General features: G+C 35.3%; 1 protein-coding gene across 1 annotated transcript in view; it reads right to left on the bottom strand.

Moving 5' to 3' along the window:
* The window catches only part of LOC120074637 (protein PLASTID TRANSCRIPTIONALLY ACTIVE 12, chloroplastic), a 16,847-nt gene extending 6,627 nt beyond the window's left edge, over window positions 1-10,220 (bottom strand). Inside the window, exons 1-10 of the mRNA XM_039027822.1 lie at window positions 10,072-10,220; window positions 9,865-9,925; window positions 9,659-9,729; window positions 8,868-9,536; window positions 8,294-8,406; window positions 7,126-7,385; window positions 6,113-6,234; window positions 5,815-5,883; window positions 3,049-3,102; window positions 2,434-2,535 (exon numbers count right to left, since the gene is read on the bottom strand). Coding sequence (XP_038883750.1) covers window positions 2,434-2,535; window positions 3,049-3,102; window positions 5,815-5,883; window positions 6,113-6,234; window positions 7,126-7,385; window positions 8,294-8,406; window positions 8,868-9,536; window positions 9,659-9,729; window positions 9,865-9,898 — 1,494 coding nt within the window. The 5' untranslated portion in view covers window positions 9,899-9,925; window positions 10,072-10,220. The remainder of the gene's footprint in view (window positions 1-2,433; window positions 2,536-3,048; window positions 3,103-5,814; window positions 5,884-6,112; window positions 6,235-7,125; window positions 7,386-8,293; window positions 8,407-8,867; window positions 9,537-9,658; window positions 9,730-9,864; window positions 9,926-10,071) is intronic.
* Window positions 10,221-17,213: the final 6,993 nt, after the last annotated feature.

The raw sequence follows: 17,213 nt of genomic DNA on the forward strand, positions 1-17,213 counted from the left end.
ACTTTATCTCTCCCAAACATCAGTGGTCCTGCCATTATGAGCTCTAGTCCTTCGATACCAAGTATGGAGAGTTCTTCTTCAAGGGGAGAAACGCTATAAAATGACTCTACAAGTCGAAATCCTGAACTTCAGGTTTATACTAGAAGAAACTTGACTCAAAGAGTACGAGTTCAGACAATTGATTTATCACATGATCAATCAAATACTTCGATGAATGATCCTGAAGATCCAGGTATTGACACTCTACTCCTATTTCTCCTAGTTCTTCATCTCCTTTTAATCCTTTACCTGATGTCTCTGATCTTGATATTCCAATTGCCCATAAGAAAGGTACTCGTAAATGCACCAAATATCCCATTGAAAACTATCTTTCTTATCATAGATTGTCCGACTGTCATAAAGCCTTCACATCCAAAATAACCAACCTATTTGTTCCAAGGAATATACAGAAGCCCTAAATGATTTGAATTGGAAATTAGCAGTGATGGAAGAGTTCAATGCACTGAAACAAAATTGCACATGGGACATAGTCGAACTACCAAAAGATAAGAAACAGTGGGATGCAAATGGATGTTCACTGTAAAATATAAAGCTGATGGTAGTATTGAAAGGTACAAGGCCAGATTGGTTGTCAAGGGGTTCACTCAGACCTATGGCATTGATTATCAAGAAACATTTGCTCCAGTAGCTAAAATTAATTCTATTAGAATCTTGTTGTCTGTGGCAGTTAATTTTGATTGGCCTCTTTATCAACTTGATGTGAAGAATGTCTTTCTCAATGGGGATCTTGAAGAAGAGGTTTTTATGGACTTGCCACCTGGTTTTGAGGTGGATCTTGGGATTAACAAAGTGAGCAAGTTAAAGAAATCATTATATGAGCTTAAACAATCTCCCAGAGCATGGTTTGAACGGTTTGGAAAGGTAGTCACAAGCTATGGATTCGGTCAAAGTCAAGCTGATCATACTATGTTCTATAAACATACTGGAAGTGGTAAGTTGGTCGTTTTGATAGTGTATGTTGATGATATCATTCTTACAGGTAATGATGAGATAGGACTGAATATCTTGAAGAAAAACCTTGCTAATGATTTTCAATTCAAGTACCTGGGAACCTTAAAGTATTTCCTAGGAATGGAGTTTGCCAGATCTAAAAATGGCATTCTTGTCAACCAGAGGAAGTATATTCTTGACCTACTGAATGAGACATGTTTACTTGGTTGCAAGATAGCAGAAACTCCTATTGAGCAAAATTTAAAATTGGTTACTGCAACTGAAAAAGAAGTAAAAGAAAAGGAAAAGTACCAGAGGCTTGTAGGGAGACTCATATACCTCTCTCACACACGTCCTGACATTGCTTTTGCAGTTAGTGTAGCAAGTCAGTTCATGCATGCTCCCGGGTCAGTTCACTTTGAAATAGTTTATAGAATTTTGAGATATTTGAAAGGTACTCCAGGAAAAGGTATATTATTCACAAAGCAGACCACCTAAACATTAAGGTTTACACTAATGCTGATTGGGCCGGAAGCACGACTGATAGAAGATCTACTTCGGGGTATTGTTCTTTTGTTGGAAGAAACCTGGTTACTTGGCGAAGTAAAAAACAAAGTGTGGTTGCAAGAAGTAGTGCTGAAGCAGAATTTAAGGCATTAGCCCATGGTATTTGTGAGGGCATATGGATAAGAAGACTATTGGAAGAATTGAATTTCTCTCAGACAATGCCCAAATGCATCTATTGTGATAACAAGTCAGCAATTTCCTTTGACCACAATCCAGTCCTTCATGATAGTACCAAACATATTGAAGTTGATAAATACTTCATAAAGGAAAAGATTGATGCAGGAATAATATGCATTCCCTTTCTCCTGACAACAGAGCAAATTGCAGATGTGTTAACCAAAGGTCTTCCAAAGTGGCAATTCAACGAGTTGATTGACAAGCTGGCTATGAATGATATCTTCAAACCAGCTCAAGGGGGAGTATTGATTATTTCCTTTATTGTGAAATTTTATATTGTATTTATTGTAATATATTTACAATATTTTATTCTTTCCTTATTTGTAATTATTTTATTCTTTCCTTATTTGTAATTGGGTATTTCTTCTATTTAAGAAACTCTTTTCTCCTAAGATTAATAAGAGAAAAGAATAATGGTTTTTAGCACAAAGTTGTTGGAAAAACCAAAAATAATATCTAATAATTTAGATTATCATGTGTATATATTTACTTAAGACTTCAGTATGTATTGATAACTTCTATAGCTTGTGTATTGTATTAGCATTGCACTGAGATTTTCAAATTCACATCATTTCCGAATTTTGGTCATGCAAGAAAAGGGAAATACATTCAACATATAAAATATAACGATCAACCCAAACGCATGGGCCGTCTAGTGCACACACAACCATAAATTGAGAACAACATGAGTTTAATCACCTTAGGCTTGTTGAGATGGGGGCTGCTTTTCAAGACACTCCAGTTGCGTGTTATTTTTTCCTCTGCCTCTTCATCGCCCTCGACCTCACTATCCTCTCCATCCTAAATAAAAATCGAAGATGAAGTTGATTTGTTTACAATTGGAGGAATCATCAATAAAATTGGTATCGTGTATAAAGACTATATCTAAGTTACCCTATTGGAAGGTTAAATACCCCATTCTTCCTATTTAACATAATGGATTTGTTAAAACGAAACTAATAAACCAATTGTTCTTTTTTCTAATGAATCAAGTGGTAAATAAAATTGACACTACAATATCGTTTGGCTTGAGCGGTTAAAGTTTGAATCTCAATTAAGCTCTCGTTATGTTTTCACTAATAGTGTGATCTTAGAGATCTTTAGTTTTCAATAAATGATTTTTTACATTTATTTAATAGTGACGCCCAGTTGAATGTAATTTGATATTATTATTTAATATATGTGTAAGGTTTGCATCCATTAAGTTATGCTCGTAAAAGTTACTGGTTGTAAGAAGAATCAATGCAAGATAACTATGTAATAATAAACAACAAAAAGAACAAATGGAAGGACATGGAGGGAGGAGGAACTCACGTCATTTTCACCAATATCAATAGCTTGGGCCATGGCATCATCCATATCAGTCACCTGTTTTAAAGATATATCCATTCTTTAGTCTATATGATGCTTTTATTTATGAAGCTTTCGTTTTCCTTTAGCCACAATAATTGAAAGAAATGATATCAAGCTATCTGTAATAGCTTATGTCAGCAATTAATACAATGAATTCAAAAGTATCAAAACTTCTTTTGTTAAATAACTATATTAAAAGATAAGAATTTTTTGTAGAAAATCCATCAATGATAGATTCTATCACTGATAGCATGTCTATTACTGATACCATACTATCAGTGATAGAAGTTGTGCAGCTTGTGTTTAAAGTTTGATCAACCTAACAACCTGTTGTTAAATAGCTTTAAAATAACTTCTGTCAGCAATTAATACAATGAATTCAAAAGCATCAAAACTTCTTTTGTTAAATAACTATACTAATAGATAAGCATTTTTGCAGAAAATCCATCAATGATAGATTCTATCATTGATAGCATGTCTATTACTGATACCATACTATCAGTGATAGAAGTTGTGCAGCTTGTGTTTAAATTTTGATCAACGCAACAACCCTATTGAAGAACCAACCCAGAGACTAGATGATCGCTTAACAAGTCCAAACGATCATTTACAAAATACTATACGATCGCTTAAATTATGTACACGATCGTTGAGTAACAAAATGTTATACGATCGCCTACCCAATGCTAGACGATCGCCTACCAAATACTACACGATCACTGAGCTCGGCTAAACGATCGCTTAGCTCTGCTACATGAACGCTAAGTAACAAAATGCTATACGTTCGCCTACACAATGCTATACGATCGCCTACTAAATGTTACACGATCGCTTAGCTCTGCTACACAATCGTTGAGTAACAAAATGCTATATGATCGCTTAAGTTATCTACACGATCGCTGAGCTCCGCTACACGTTTGTTGATTAATAAAATGTTATACGATCGCCTACCCAACATTGAGAATAAAATGAGATACATATCAATTTCACCATCCATCAAATTTTTAAGGGTATTCATTCTTCATCCGATTTAAATGAATGGTCGGTCATTTTTCTCTCACACTAATATTCTTTTTATCACTGACATAATCATCAATTTGTGAGTATCTCATATGGGGCAATCACCTAAACATACAAGGTTGAACCATGGCTTGAACTTGTGACCTTGATGTATCTGAGTTTAGCTTATTCCTTGACCATAGGGCTAGTGTGGTAAGAACCACGCTTTCACTTCCACTAAGAGAAATGAAAGAATATACAAGGACACCAAAAAAAAAAAAAAAAAAAAAAGTTTGATCCCAACTACAGAAAATGACTTAAATCCAAAAAGACCAGGACCAATCTCATAATTACCCTGCCAAAAAATATTTATATAATCATAATTACAAAAAGGCCCAAGTCAATGCCCATAAGGAGACATTAAACCTAATCACTTCTCAAACTTTCTCCCTCAATCTGTCTCCCTAAAAATTCTATTATTCTGCTCAATCCAAATCCCCCACAAAACTGCAAGGCCTACCGCAAAACTTTACTCTTCTCCTAAATGAAGGAACTAAAAAACATCTCCTCCAGCTGAGCCCTACCATCTATATTTCAAACCCAATAGACACCAAACAACCTCATCCAGCAGCTCTAAAGTTTATGAGCAAACAGGCAATCCCAAATTGCACCATTGTGGGAACAAAACTCAGGAAGTGTGGCTTTGAACTCGATCTAAGACATTGCAAATAGTGATTATTAATCCTACACTCCCCATCTGGTGAAAGGTAAAAGGCCTACCAAAGGAAATGTGTAGTTGACAAAACGTGAAAATGAATTTAAAAATTCTAGGTTTTATCAACCATGAGCTAAGTCCTTTTCTGGCATACTTCAAATGAGGGACAAAATTGCTTAATAAATTCACCCATCCGTCTGTTTTAGGCAAGTAAACACGCACACTAAAGATAATATTAAATAAAACTCTTCTACAAACTCTACTTTGGCAATATAATTTGGTCGTTCAATGGAATTCTATTTAATCAAGTTGCAAACCAACTTCACTAGTTAATCAAACAAACCAAACAAACAAGCAAATCTGAAAAACAAAGGTGAGTTTATAAAGGCCCAATCCCCTACAACCCAGGCTACTTGTAGTTATAACTTGGGATTTTACATACATTTCACAAAGCACTTCTTTGGTGAGGGGGGAAATTGAATAATTGAAAGAATTCTATAATTAGCTTTTCTTTCAAATAAATTAAATTTTCTGGATTATTTCATGTAATTTAAATGACAAAATTTGTAATTATTGGGGCAGAAAAGGAAAAAATCACCATTTAGGTAAAATACATGGGGACGGGGATGAACAATAATGTGGAGCCAGGGAGAAACGAAGATTTGAAACTCCAAAAATAAGCACAGCTGATCGACCTTCCAATACACCATTAGATTCAGAATTAAATATTTCTAGTTCAGCTAAATTTTCCATGTGATGGGGAAAAAAAGTCTCGTCAGTTTTTTAACTTACGCAAAATGACCTTTTCATTTGCACTTTTTAGGATTCAACAAATAGAAGGAGATACCTTACAGTTAAGAAAAGGTGAAAGAAAGATACCAAATGAGAGAGAGAGCACTAGCAATTGCCTTTATCGTTTTAAAATAGACATGATATGCAGATTGCAGCCAAAGTTTATCTTTAAGTTCCTTAGTTGAATGTAGAATATCCTATCAAGCTTTGTATGTAAATACCTCAAGCTCTTCGTTTTTCTCTTTAGCCAGAATTTCCTGAAGCTCCTCTCTTGATATAATTTTACCATGCTGATTGAAAAAGGGAACAAGGAAAAGGTCAGTATTACATGTGTGAGCATAATCGAGCATAATCATCACAAACATCAACTTATGTCGTGAATTATACTCTATTCCAGCAGTTGCTAAATAATGTTTTTTTAACAGGATGTAAAAATTCATAAAGATGAACAAAAACAGAAACATCATATGGATGGGGTATAAAAGAAACTTCTAAAAATAATAAGCAAAGTAAAGCAACCTCCTTCAGAAAATCTAGCATGTCAGGCGTTGGTTCGTGAAAATCTGGACCCCTATAATCAATTATTTCATTAGGATCTTGAATGTAGTTGATGGTAGGGTACACAGGATCGCCCCCCCATACTGCAAAGGTCAACAACAGACTAAATTAAATTACTACAAAAGAGGGGGGGGGGGATGTGGATGAAGTTAAAAAAATAAAAGAAAGCAATTTTCTCAGAAGAATATCATCTATGAAGTGAAAGTACAGGGTAATTGATACAGCGATAGTAACAAATACTTTGAATTCCAAGCCATTAGAATATTGAGAAATGGACCCAAGGGAAGTTGGTGGTAAAAGCTATGAAGAAGGGAAAAAAATAATAAAAATAAAAAACAAAAAATAAAGATACGAAACTTCTCATTAAGAAAACGAGGAGAGATTATTGCTCAGGAATACAACCTCCAAAAGGAGTTAAAAGGCAAAAAATCAGCAAGTAAACAAAGGAAGGCCAAACTAGCCATCAAAATCAAACTAATACACAATTCAGAAAGCTGAAAACAAAAGTTCCCCAACTGCGGTAAAAGTCTTAGCTGGAAAAAACATCAAATAACTTTGAGAGAGAACACCAAGATGAAGAATTTAGGCAAGCTAATTTTAAACTAATTAGAGCATGGTAGAAAAAGACTCTAAAATATTCTCTGAATTCTCTCAACTCATAATTCTGAAAGAATTGCTTTTGACTAAGTTCTCAAAGAAAATTTGCCACTGAATTTATCGAAGGACCTTGTTCAACATCCAATGTATTTTAGTGATCTCATTGACAAAACAAAAATTGTCAAAGTTGGACCCCACCCAACTAATTAGCCAGTGCAGCCAGATGAAACGTACACTTTAAGAGAAGGAATAGGATTAAAACCTATTTTTTACAGCTGGGAAAAAGATTGGTGCAGGAAATTGTGATGATAGAACAACATGACAATCGATGAATAAATTGAAATACCACACAAACTTATCAGCTTTGGAGTGGATACTTTGCTTAATCTGATCTTCTTGCATACGCATCGCCAATGGGTCCCTACGAATGCGAATATCAGTCCCCATCATAATGCGAAACTCTCTCTCTGTTTGATTTTGAAACATTTCGATCATTTGGGTGTTTTCATCTTCTCCAGTCTCTTCAAAATGTTTTTTTATGGCATCCTTTGAGGTATCCCTCTTCCAAGCTTTGACCCATTCTGAGTAGAATGCTATGGGACCTATTCTTTCCAACCTCTCCTGTTCAGCTTGAAGTCTGAAAAGATAGAATCTACTTATTACTAAAATGTTCCCAAACCACCTTTAAACAAAATGTTCCTAGACCATGGAGGTGCACAACTAGTCTTGTTTGGCTTTAAGCCCATAAAGATTTTACTTTTGTAATCAAATTTACCTCAATCAACAGCAGTGAAAATATTTTCACACCCGCAATGTGGTTAGAAAAATTTTGTAAGCATGTGAAATAAGAATCAACACGGAATTACTGAGCATCAAAATAGAATCAACTAGCATCTTTCAAAAAAGAAGAGAAAGAAGAAAAAGAAAAAAGAAAAGAAAACTCCTAGAAAAAAGAAAAGAAAACTCCTAGACGTTCAAAGGATCCAATAGACTTCCAAATTCTATATACTCCATTAAGTCTGATGCTTCTATATGAACCATATCTTTGAGTCTTTTAGAGGCACATCCCATTGTTTTTTTATACTCATGAAGGCTAGGGCCAATCTTATGTGCATCTGAATTAACCTTACGGGACAACTATATCATCCTACTGTAATTGGTTGCGAAGGATACTAATAGGATATCAAATCCTAGATAGGTGGACTTGTAAAATAAAAAATCCTAGGATGGCCATAAATTCATTCCCTCTAAGTCATTTAGTTTTTTTCATCTGACCCATAACTACTGGGTAACCTATGATACTTGAGGCCTGGTCTGAATTAGAAAGAAAATAATCGAATTAAGTTTCAGTCTGCTCAAAGTTATGCACTATTTATCATCCCTATACTTGAATCTAATAAAATTATAAACTGCATGCATTCTATATTCCTAATTAACTTTAAGAATATATTTCAGCTGCTAACATTCGGTACATCCTAAACAAGTCTAACCAAGTATACATGGTTAAGATAAATGTATCATACCACTCAAGCTAATACAGAATACCTTTCTTCCTTGTAAAGATGTCGCCGAGCCCTGTACAGAGAAGCTTCAGTTAATGTTGGATGTTCACCATACAGCTTTATCTGCCCAGTCTCTGCCATTGCTTTGAGAAAAACCTACAGACATTATAAACAAAGAAGGCCAATATAAATATCTAAAGCCGCTTTTCCTCATTTAAACAAGTTGTATATTGTGTATGGTGCTCGTCTAGTTATTAAACACGAAAATTAGATCGAAGAAAGAGCACTTTTCAAGGTTGACAAATTCTAGTTATTCATGGGGGAAACTCATCTGCAATCCTAATTAACACTGCTTTGCTATATGTATGCAAGAATCAAATATCAGTCGCTGATACACATATGTGCATATATACAATAATAATTAAGACTTAAGTGGAGACAAGCAATTAGAAATAATCTATGACTCAAATCCTGTATTTGTACTTTATGTTTATGGTTCTCGATATATTTTGCATATCTTTGCATGGAAAGTTCTAAATTCCACTCAATGCAATGTGAGTACACATGCAAAGTCATTTTCAACATTCACTATTCTCTTTCTTTGCAAATGGACTGACCGTTTCAACATCAGGTTTCCTCCTTTGCCACCTAGACCATTGCTCTTTTTCTGGCTTTCTCCAATTCCACCAAAGTTCTTCACTTGTACGTGGCTCCTCTATTGGCTTCTTCTTTACAGGGTCAATGAATGGGTGGGGATTTCCAAGTTTTTTGTCTAAATCAAATCCAGTTTCTTCCTCGTCAGGTTCTGTCCGATAAACAACATACTGTGAAGTAGCATCTTTAGGCTCCTCGATTAAATCCTCGGAAATGTCAGAGATCACTAGGTCACTTGAATCTACTTCAGTCACTTCGGATGAATCATGAGCAACAGCTGCTAGCGTTCTATTCTTCTTTCTCCTACTTCCTGGATTTTGGCCATAAGATGGAGATCCCACAGACGCACCAGTTGGTTCGGGAGCCCTTGCAGCTCTAACACGACTAGCAGTTCCTTCTGGCCAGTATTCCTCTCCTGGAATACTTGCACGTGCCCCCGAAGCTGGTTCAAGCTGCCCAGAAGTTGAGTCCATGTAACTATGGTATGGTGGGCGCTCCACCGATACATCTTCATATGATTCATCCCTATTCTCACCCTTGATGCAAGGAACCAACTGATTTCTCTGCAGTGGTTTGTTCAAGGCATTTCCAGCCAGCAGTAATCCTACTGGAAATGAACCCACAAATGGTGTCTGGATATTCAACAGAAAATTAACACGCGTTTAAGACTGGTAGCAAAAAAGATGAGCTGGATAAAACCACTCTTACACTCGGGAGAAAAAAATTGCAATCATGACATGATAAAACTGCAAACCTTCAGGAAATTTGATAAAGATTTCCCGCCAACACATCCATTTGCATAAAATACTCCATTCCATCCTCTATCTGCAATTCAAATATCTTTAGAGTGATAGAAACCAATCCCATTCTTCGCTGGCTTATAACAAATTAACAAATTCTATACGGCTAATTTGATCGACATTAAAACTACAAATCATAATCTGAATAACGATAACAAACCAGGATAAAGGCATGGAGTAGACAAGGAAGCCATCTCCAACCCAGTATATATACTTATAACCTGCACATATTTTCTCATTACAACACTATGAAATAGTACAAATCATGGGAAAAGCCACTATTCTCAGGGAATTCTTTTCCAAATCTTCATTAGATGATTCGTTTTACCAAAATTGAGAGGCGAATAACATGTAATGCGAAACTCACAGTTAACAATGGAGCAAACGAGTCCGGCTGCGGTCTACTCCGGTGGTATTTTGATTGAGATCACCGGAGAATTTCAGGCGGGTTAAGCTGAGGTTTTTCGCGCTCCTGCTGCCCCGAGAGGCACATGAAATATATTGAACAGGGTTTTAGAAGTGGATAAGGTTTAAAGCATTCAAAATTCGATTTGAATGAGAAATAATTTGACGAAATGACCCGAAACCCAAAAACTTTTCTACTAATAACTTCTTCCTAAAAAAATTTTTACCACTGATATTTTCTCCATGTAAAATTTCAAAATTATTTCTAGTTTTTAAAAAGTCTTCAGACCACACGGTGAACATGTCTTTTAAGCTAGCATTTAGATATTACTAAGCGATCGGATAGATATTACTAAGCAATCATAGAGATATTACTAAGCGATCGAAGAGAATACTAAGTGATCGTCTAGCTATCCACTATAGTTTATATTAAACGATCGTTTAGAGAATACTAAGAAATCGCTTAGCTAACGGTTCCGCAATCGTTTAGATATCCATTATGTGATCGTTTGGCTAATACTAAGCAATCGTTTAGATAATACTAAGTGGTAATTTAGCTAATACTAAGCAATCGTTTAGCTAACTGTTACGCGATCGTTTAGATATCTATTACGCGATCATGTACTAATTTATAAAGCGATCGTTTGGCTAATACTAAGCAATCGCTTAAGTTTTGTTATGCGATTGTTTAGAGAATACTAAGTGATCGTTTATGTTTTGTTAAGCAATTGTTAGATAATATTAAGTGATCGTTTAGTTTCCGTTTAGATAAATTTGTGCTACATTTGTAGAATACAATTGGTGTTGTACATTTAACTAAGCAAATAAATAACTAAGCGATAGTTTAGATAAATTTGTGCTAAAATTACATATTGTACAGTACAATTGGTGTTGTACATAATATAATTGGTGTTAAAATGACATATTGTATAGTGTAAATTTGTACAGAATAATTGGTGTTGTACAAAATATAATTGGTGTTTTACAGAAAAATCGAAGCGAAAGCGAAAATTACATATTGTTTAGTCTAGATGGGCCAGTGTCAGGTGTTATCAACATTTGTTTGTATGTTTTCTTGTTATGTCCTATCTGTCCACATCGTGTACACCTGTGCATTTGTCGTGGCTCCTCTCCAATTAAAGGTATCCTGACGGTTTGACGTTGGCCTACACTTACTGCCTTTTGCGGTAGTAGAATTGGTTCAAAATCTGCAACCCATTCTTGACTGTGTCCGACTGACAAGATTAGTTCAGCGTAAGTAGCAAGCACATACTCAACTGTAAACCACTTTGCACATAATGTTTGAACATTGATGTTTCTCAGGGTCGCTGCAGATATTGCATGGGAGCATGGGATCTGAGGCAATTAAACTCCATACACGAACATGTCCGTCAACAAAGATCAACCAACCCCCTCAAATATCCATCGTCCACATTAATTATATGCATATCCACCAGAGAAACACAATGTGTTCTAGACATCAATTCTGATTCTTTAATAATACTCATTGCGTAATCAGTCACAATGTTTGTGCATGCCATTGCGTGTGTACGTCGAATATAAAACCAACCTTGTAGTCACTTGCGGATATGCTCTAATAACTTCATTATTGGTAGTTATTGGGCTTCTTTCAACACTCCATTGAGGCATTCTACTATATTTGTCGTCATCTTGTCATACCTACAATGGACTCGATAAACCTTTGCCCATCGTTGTAATCCAACCTCCTAAAGATAGGACGTCATACCAGGATATTGATGGAGCTTAGCCCAATACATCTAAAATTCAGACATTCTATATGCTTTTGTCGTGGAAATGTGGGATTATGTCCTGACTGGGCTTTTTAGAGATAAGAAGGAATATAACAATTCGTATAGTTTATGCCTTTACAATCAGATTGAATGTTTCATAAAAATCGACATCGGGTGTTTAATGAAAACCTTTAGCAACTAACTTGGTATTGTGACGCTCAATCAAACCATCTAGCCGCCGTTTGAGATGAAATACCCACTTACAATTGACAATGTTCATAGACTTTGTGATGGAACCAAATCCGATGTGTGATTGGCCTAAAGAGTTGAGATTTCATTATCCATGACATTTTTCCAGACAGGAGTGGCCAAGGTAGTAGAAATTTATGTGGTCTCAGTTAAACTCCAATCAGCAGTCACCTGTGAGGTAAAAATTTAGGGTTTAAAGATATCTGCCTTAATGCGCGTTATCACTGGGTGACTGGGCAAGACCATTACTGTCAAAGAGGAGGAACTGGTGTTATCGGCAATAGTGGTGCTGGTTTTGGTGTATCAAAAAATGGAGAAAGACAGGATCACGTGACATGGGTAAGGGCGAAGAAGGAAGATTTGAGTCTGTGGGTTGATAAGGTGAAAGGCCATTATTTGGGTTTTCCTCATCGACACGTGGTGGGCTAGATGACACCCAAGCATGTGGCTTGGTCATAAGAGGCCGAGTATTTTGGAAAGAATGGATGGATTGGGTAATAGGCTCGTGAGAAAGAATAGTTGAGTGTTCAAGTTGGCATATTGTTAATAAATTTGTAGTGGGTTGTGTATTGGGCTAGAAATTTGGTAGTGGGTTGGGTTGGAAACTATGGGACATAGTGGAATCTAGAAGAATGTTGGACAGTAAAAAACCAATCTTGAATGGGAACTTTTTTTCGTTAAATTTAACATACCATGAGATAATTATTCCGCCACTTGAATTAAGACATTTGAAATCTTTGTAAGTTGGACTTGGGCCAATGTAAACACATTTGTTAGAATGAAAATCAATATTATATATATTGCAAGGACGTAAATAATGATAACAGGCACGACCGAAAATCTTCAAGGAAGAAAAATCAACATTATTTTAAAAAAGTATCTCACAAGGTATTTTACCATTAATTTCCTCAGTTGGAAGATTATTAATAAGCATGGTTGCTGTAAGAAAAGCCTCCCACCACGATTTTACTGGCATTGTAGGTTATGCTTGAAGGGTTAGCCTTATTTCAACAATGTGACGATATTTCCTTTATGCCCTTCTGTTATGAGCTGAAGTATAACTTTTGTTTCAATAATGTGACAAGATAGCCTCAACTGAATTCCCAACTGGTTGCATAACTAATGTACACGTTTATATTCTCCATCGTTATTAGACTGTAAGAATTTGATATGATGTCCAAATTAAGTTTTAATTAGGCTTGGAAAATGATTGAAAGCTGTTGCAACATCACTTCTAAGACATAACGTGTAAATACAGATAAAATGGCTAAAATCATTTAGGAAATGAACATAGTAACGAAAATCACCCATAGCCAACACCGAAGCTGGCCCCCACAAATCAGTATGAACTAACTCAAATGGTTAAGATGCTCTAGAATGAGACAATGTAAAAGGTAATGCATGCGATTTTCTACACTTACAGGTTTCACGAAAAGCAAAATTCTCATTTAATGTTACTAGCAGATTACACCGTTTAACTGAAGTTTTAACAATATCAGAGGATGGATGTCCAAGTCGTCTATGCCAAATTTCCTTGAACACAACCATATTAGCACTAATATTAACATTTGGTAACATACGAGCTGAAAACACAACTACATTATTTGCCGACTCCAAGCTTTTATCAACAACACTTGAAGCACTACCAGTAACAGAACTTCTTGTGTTCAGCTTGTAGAGCCATTCTTAAGATCCCCCTTTAGCACCACCTAACCTATACCAACATCCTTCACAAGACAATTACCAGCATGTAACTCAACAAAAACATCATTATCTCTAGTTAGTTTGGATACAATAACTAAGTTATTTGCTATTTCAAGAACACAAAGATTATTTTCAAGAGTAAGAAATCCGATATCGGTTTTTAAGCATGTTGTACCAATATGAGATATATTTAGTGCATTACCATTTCCAACAAATACTTGTTCCATACATCCATAATCAGAAGATTGTGCCATATCGTTGTAATCACTAGTCACATAACTAGTAGCTCCGTTGTCCATATACCAGCTGAGGTCAACAATAGTTTGTGGATTCTCAACAGTATTTTGAGTTGTAGCAAAAACAAAGGGAGTGTTTTGAGCCGCAAAGGCAAATGGAGGAATGTTTTGGTTTCTAATGTTTTGTTGCATTAGATTGTCTCTCTTGGATTGATTTGCTGGACTCACAAATTCCTTGTCTAGACGATGATATCAAATATCAACGGAATGGCCATACCTGTCACAAAATTTACAAACCGGTCGGTTTCTACCACCAATGTTCCAGCATTCTCTGCCTCAATTCCGTCCACCCCCTCCTATATGATTATTGTGATTGTTGTTAGTCTGTTGTCTGCTATTTGGCCATTATTTCCACTTTACCCATTTCCATTGATATTCTCATAAATTGTATTACTTACAACATTCATAGAGGGAGAGTTGTTAAAAGACACATAGTTTTTCTGAAAAGCTTGATATTCTAACATTGTTAAACACAATGAGCTCATTATGCATATCAGACCAAGAGATATCAAGTCTGCCTTGAATAGTAGCGACAACTGGATTATACTCTTCATCTAATCCCAATAGGATTAGAGATATTAAGGCTCTTGTAGAAACTGGACTCCTTGCTTGTCCAAGATTGTCAGCATGCTTTTTCATTGTCCTAAAGTATGCAAACATCTTAAGGGATCCTTTAAGGGTTTTCCAAAAAATATTGTCGTAAAAAGTCTTGTTCCGCTCTGGGTTGTACACCAAACAACTCTTGCATCATTGTCTATAAATCTCTTGAGTTTTCATAGCCCATTACTTACATTGCAACTTCAGAGTTCATAGAGTTAAAGCCAACCAAGTAATAATCAATTTGTAGCAACCTAAGATCCATAGAGAGGATTTATTGTTTGAGTAGAGGAAAAACTTGCCGCAAACGAGGAATAGATTTGGGCTGTTCTAGTTGCTGTTGTAGATGATGAGCCATTAGGCGTGACTCCTACAGCCGTATGCGAGGCATATGCTGATTGGTCGAAAAAAGAAAGATACTTTGGTGGACAAATGTTTTCATTTATGAGATAGGACTCCAACCGATAACTTTTCAAGATAGGCAGTGTCAAATTCCTCTATAACAAATAGTTACCACGTTTCAACTTTATTGAGGTAACTTGATTAAGAAATTGGTTAAGAGGAGGGCTACTAAAGTTGGACAAGGATTGACTCATGGTAGAAGGTGTTGCAGACGAGACGAAGGCCATTTTTGGCTCTGATATCGAAAGAGAAGCAAAAAAGCAAGAGAGCAACATATTGTTCAAAAGTTTTGGTGATGAATTTTCTTTTGTATTGAATGCAGAAGAAATACTTCTTTTATACATAGGTTACTATCCAATCTAGGGTTTCCCATATTTACATAAAATAACAAATGAAATTTAAATTACAATAAGGATACATTTGATAACAGAGAAAGAAAGGCATCACGTGATCGATTGTAAACTTGTTGGGATTGGTTTTGGTAAATTTCCTTCTTTTCCCTTGCTCTTAATATCATTTATTGTATTAGCTCTTTATAGTGTTTACGTGAGTATGAATTGTTAATATATTGAATGTGTTACATTCCTCTTTATTTGTTGTTAGATTATTGTTCGATGTGGAGAGTAGTACAAAAATTATGAAATTGACAAGTGTTCAAGTTGCGTAGACAATAGCTTGTGGACTATTAATGATGTTCGTTTTAAAATTTTTAAACTGAGTTGAAACTAACCTTGAATAAAACTAACAAAATTAAAAACGAACATTTATCTTAATGTAAGCTTAATAATTTAACTTTTCAAAAAAAAAAAAAAAAACAAAGGGTCAATAGTTTAATATTAAGGACTATAGACCTTAAACCTTTTTTTTCTTGGACTAATATAGACTTTAAACACTTTCTTGGTCTAGACTAATGTAGACTTTAAACATTAGAACTATAAACATACATTAAAAATTCAAGTTGTGAATTTGAATACTCTTCGATGAAGAAAAGCTTGAAGATTCAGCGATCTCCACCTTTCCCGTTAATTATTCAATTAAAGAAAACGATAATAATTTTGGGATTCCAACACAAAATATAAATTCAATCAATTTCATGTTTTTTCCTCCTTCGTCTTCATAAGCCACGCATGTTGGGATTGGAACATATACAATGCTTGTTTTTATAATATGTGGAGTGAGAAAATCAAATATTTAAATTTGAGTTTTTTTTTTTTTTTTTTTTTTGTGCAATATGCAGGATGGAGGAATAAAATATATGACTTTTAGTTTGATAGTACAAGCATGGTACCAGTTGAGCTACTGTTAGTAAATAAAAACTGCAAATTAGTTTTTGAGTTGGTCTTGTCAATTCCTAGTTTCTAGGAAATAGTTGAAGTTATTTTTAGTTGTAGTAAAGTCTAAGTTCCTATTCTTGTGGAGTTAGTGGGATTAGTTGCTAACATTGTGGAATCTATTTTTAGATTCAAGATATGTATTTATATGGAGTTTTCTAGAATGAAATTCACACACTTCTCATTTTTTCTCATTTTTCTCCCATTAGTTAGAACAACAGTGGTATCAGAGCCCTCAATTCTTAAGGGATCTGTGAGTGAGAATCAGTGAAATATCTTCGAGAGAAACTGAGTGATACACCTGTGAGAGATGTTAGAGATAGAATTAGGATCAAACAGTTTTTCTTCATTGACTCCACCTGGGTTTGATGGTGAAAACTACCAGGCATGGGTTATCAAAATACAAGTCTACATGGAGGGTTGTGATTATTAGGAAGCAATTGAGCAAGACTATGAGATTGCTCCACTTCTTGATAACCCAACAATACATCAAATCAAGACTCACAAGGAGAGGGTCACTAGGAAGGCAAAAGCTCGAGCTTGCCTATATCCAGTTGTGTCTCTCGCCATATTCAATAGAATTATGGCCTTGAAGTCGGCAAAGGAGATCTAGAGTTCCTCAAAAGTGAGTATAAAGGTGATGAAAGGATTAAAGACATGAAAGTATTGAACTTGGTGCAAAAATTCGAGAGAATGAAAATGAAGGATTCTAAGTCCATTAAAGAGTACTCGGATAAGTTGATTGGGATTGATAACAAGGAAAGAGCATTAAGA

This window comes from Benincasa hispida, chromosome 3 (genome assembly GCF_009727055.1).
Source record: "Benincasa hispida cultivar B227 chromosome 3, ASM972705v1, whole genome shotgun sequence".
Lineage (NCBI taxonomy): Eukaryota > Viridiplantae > Streptophyta > Magnoliopsida > Cucurbitales > Cucurbitaceae > Benincasa > Benincasa hispida.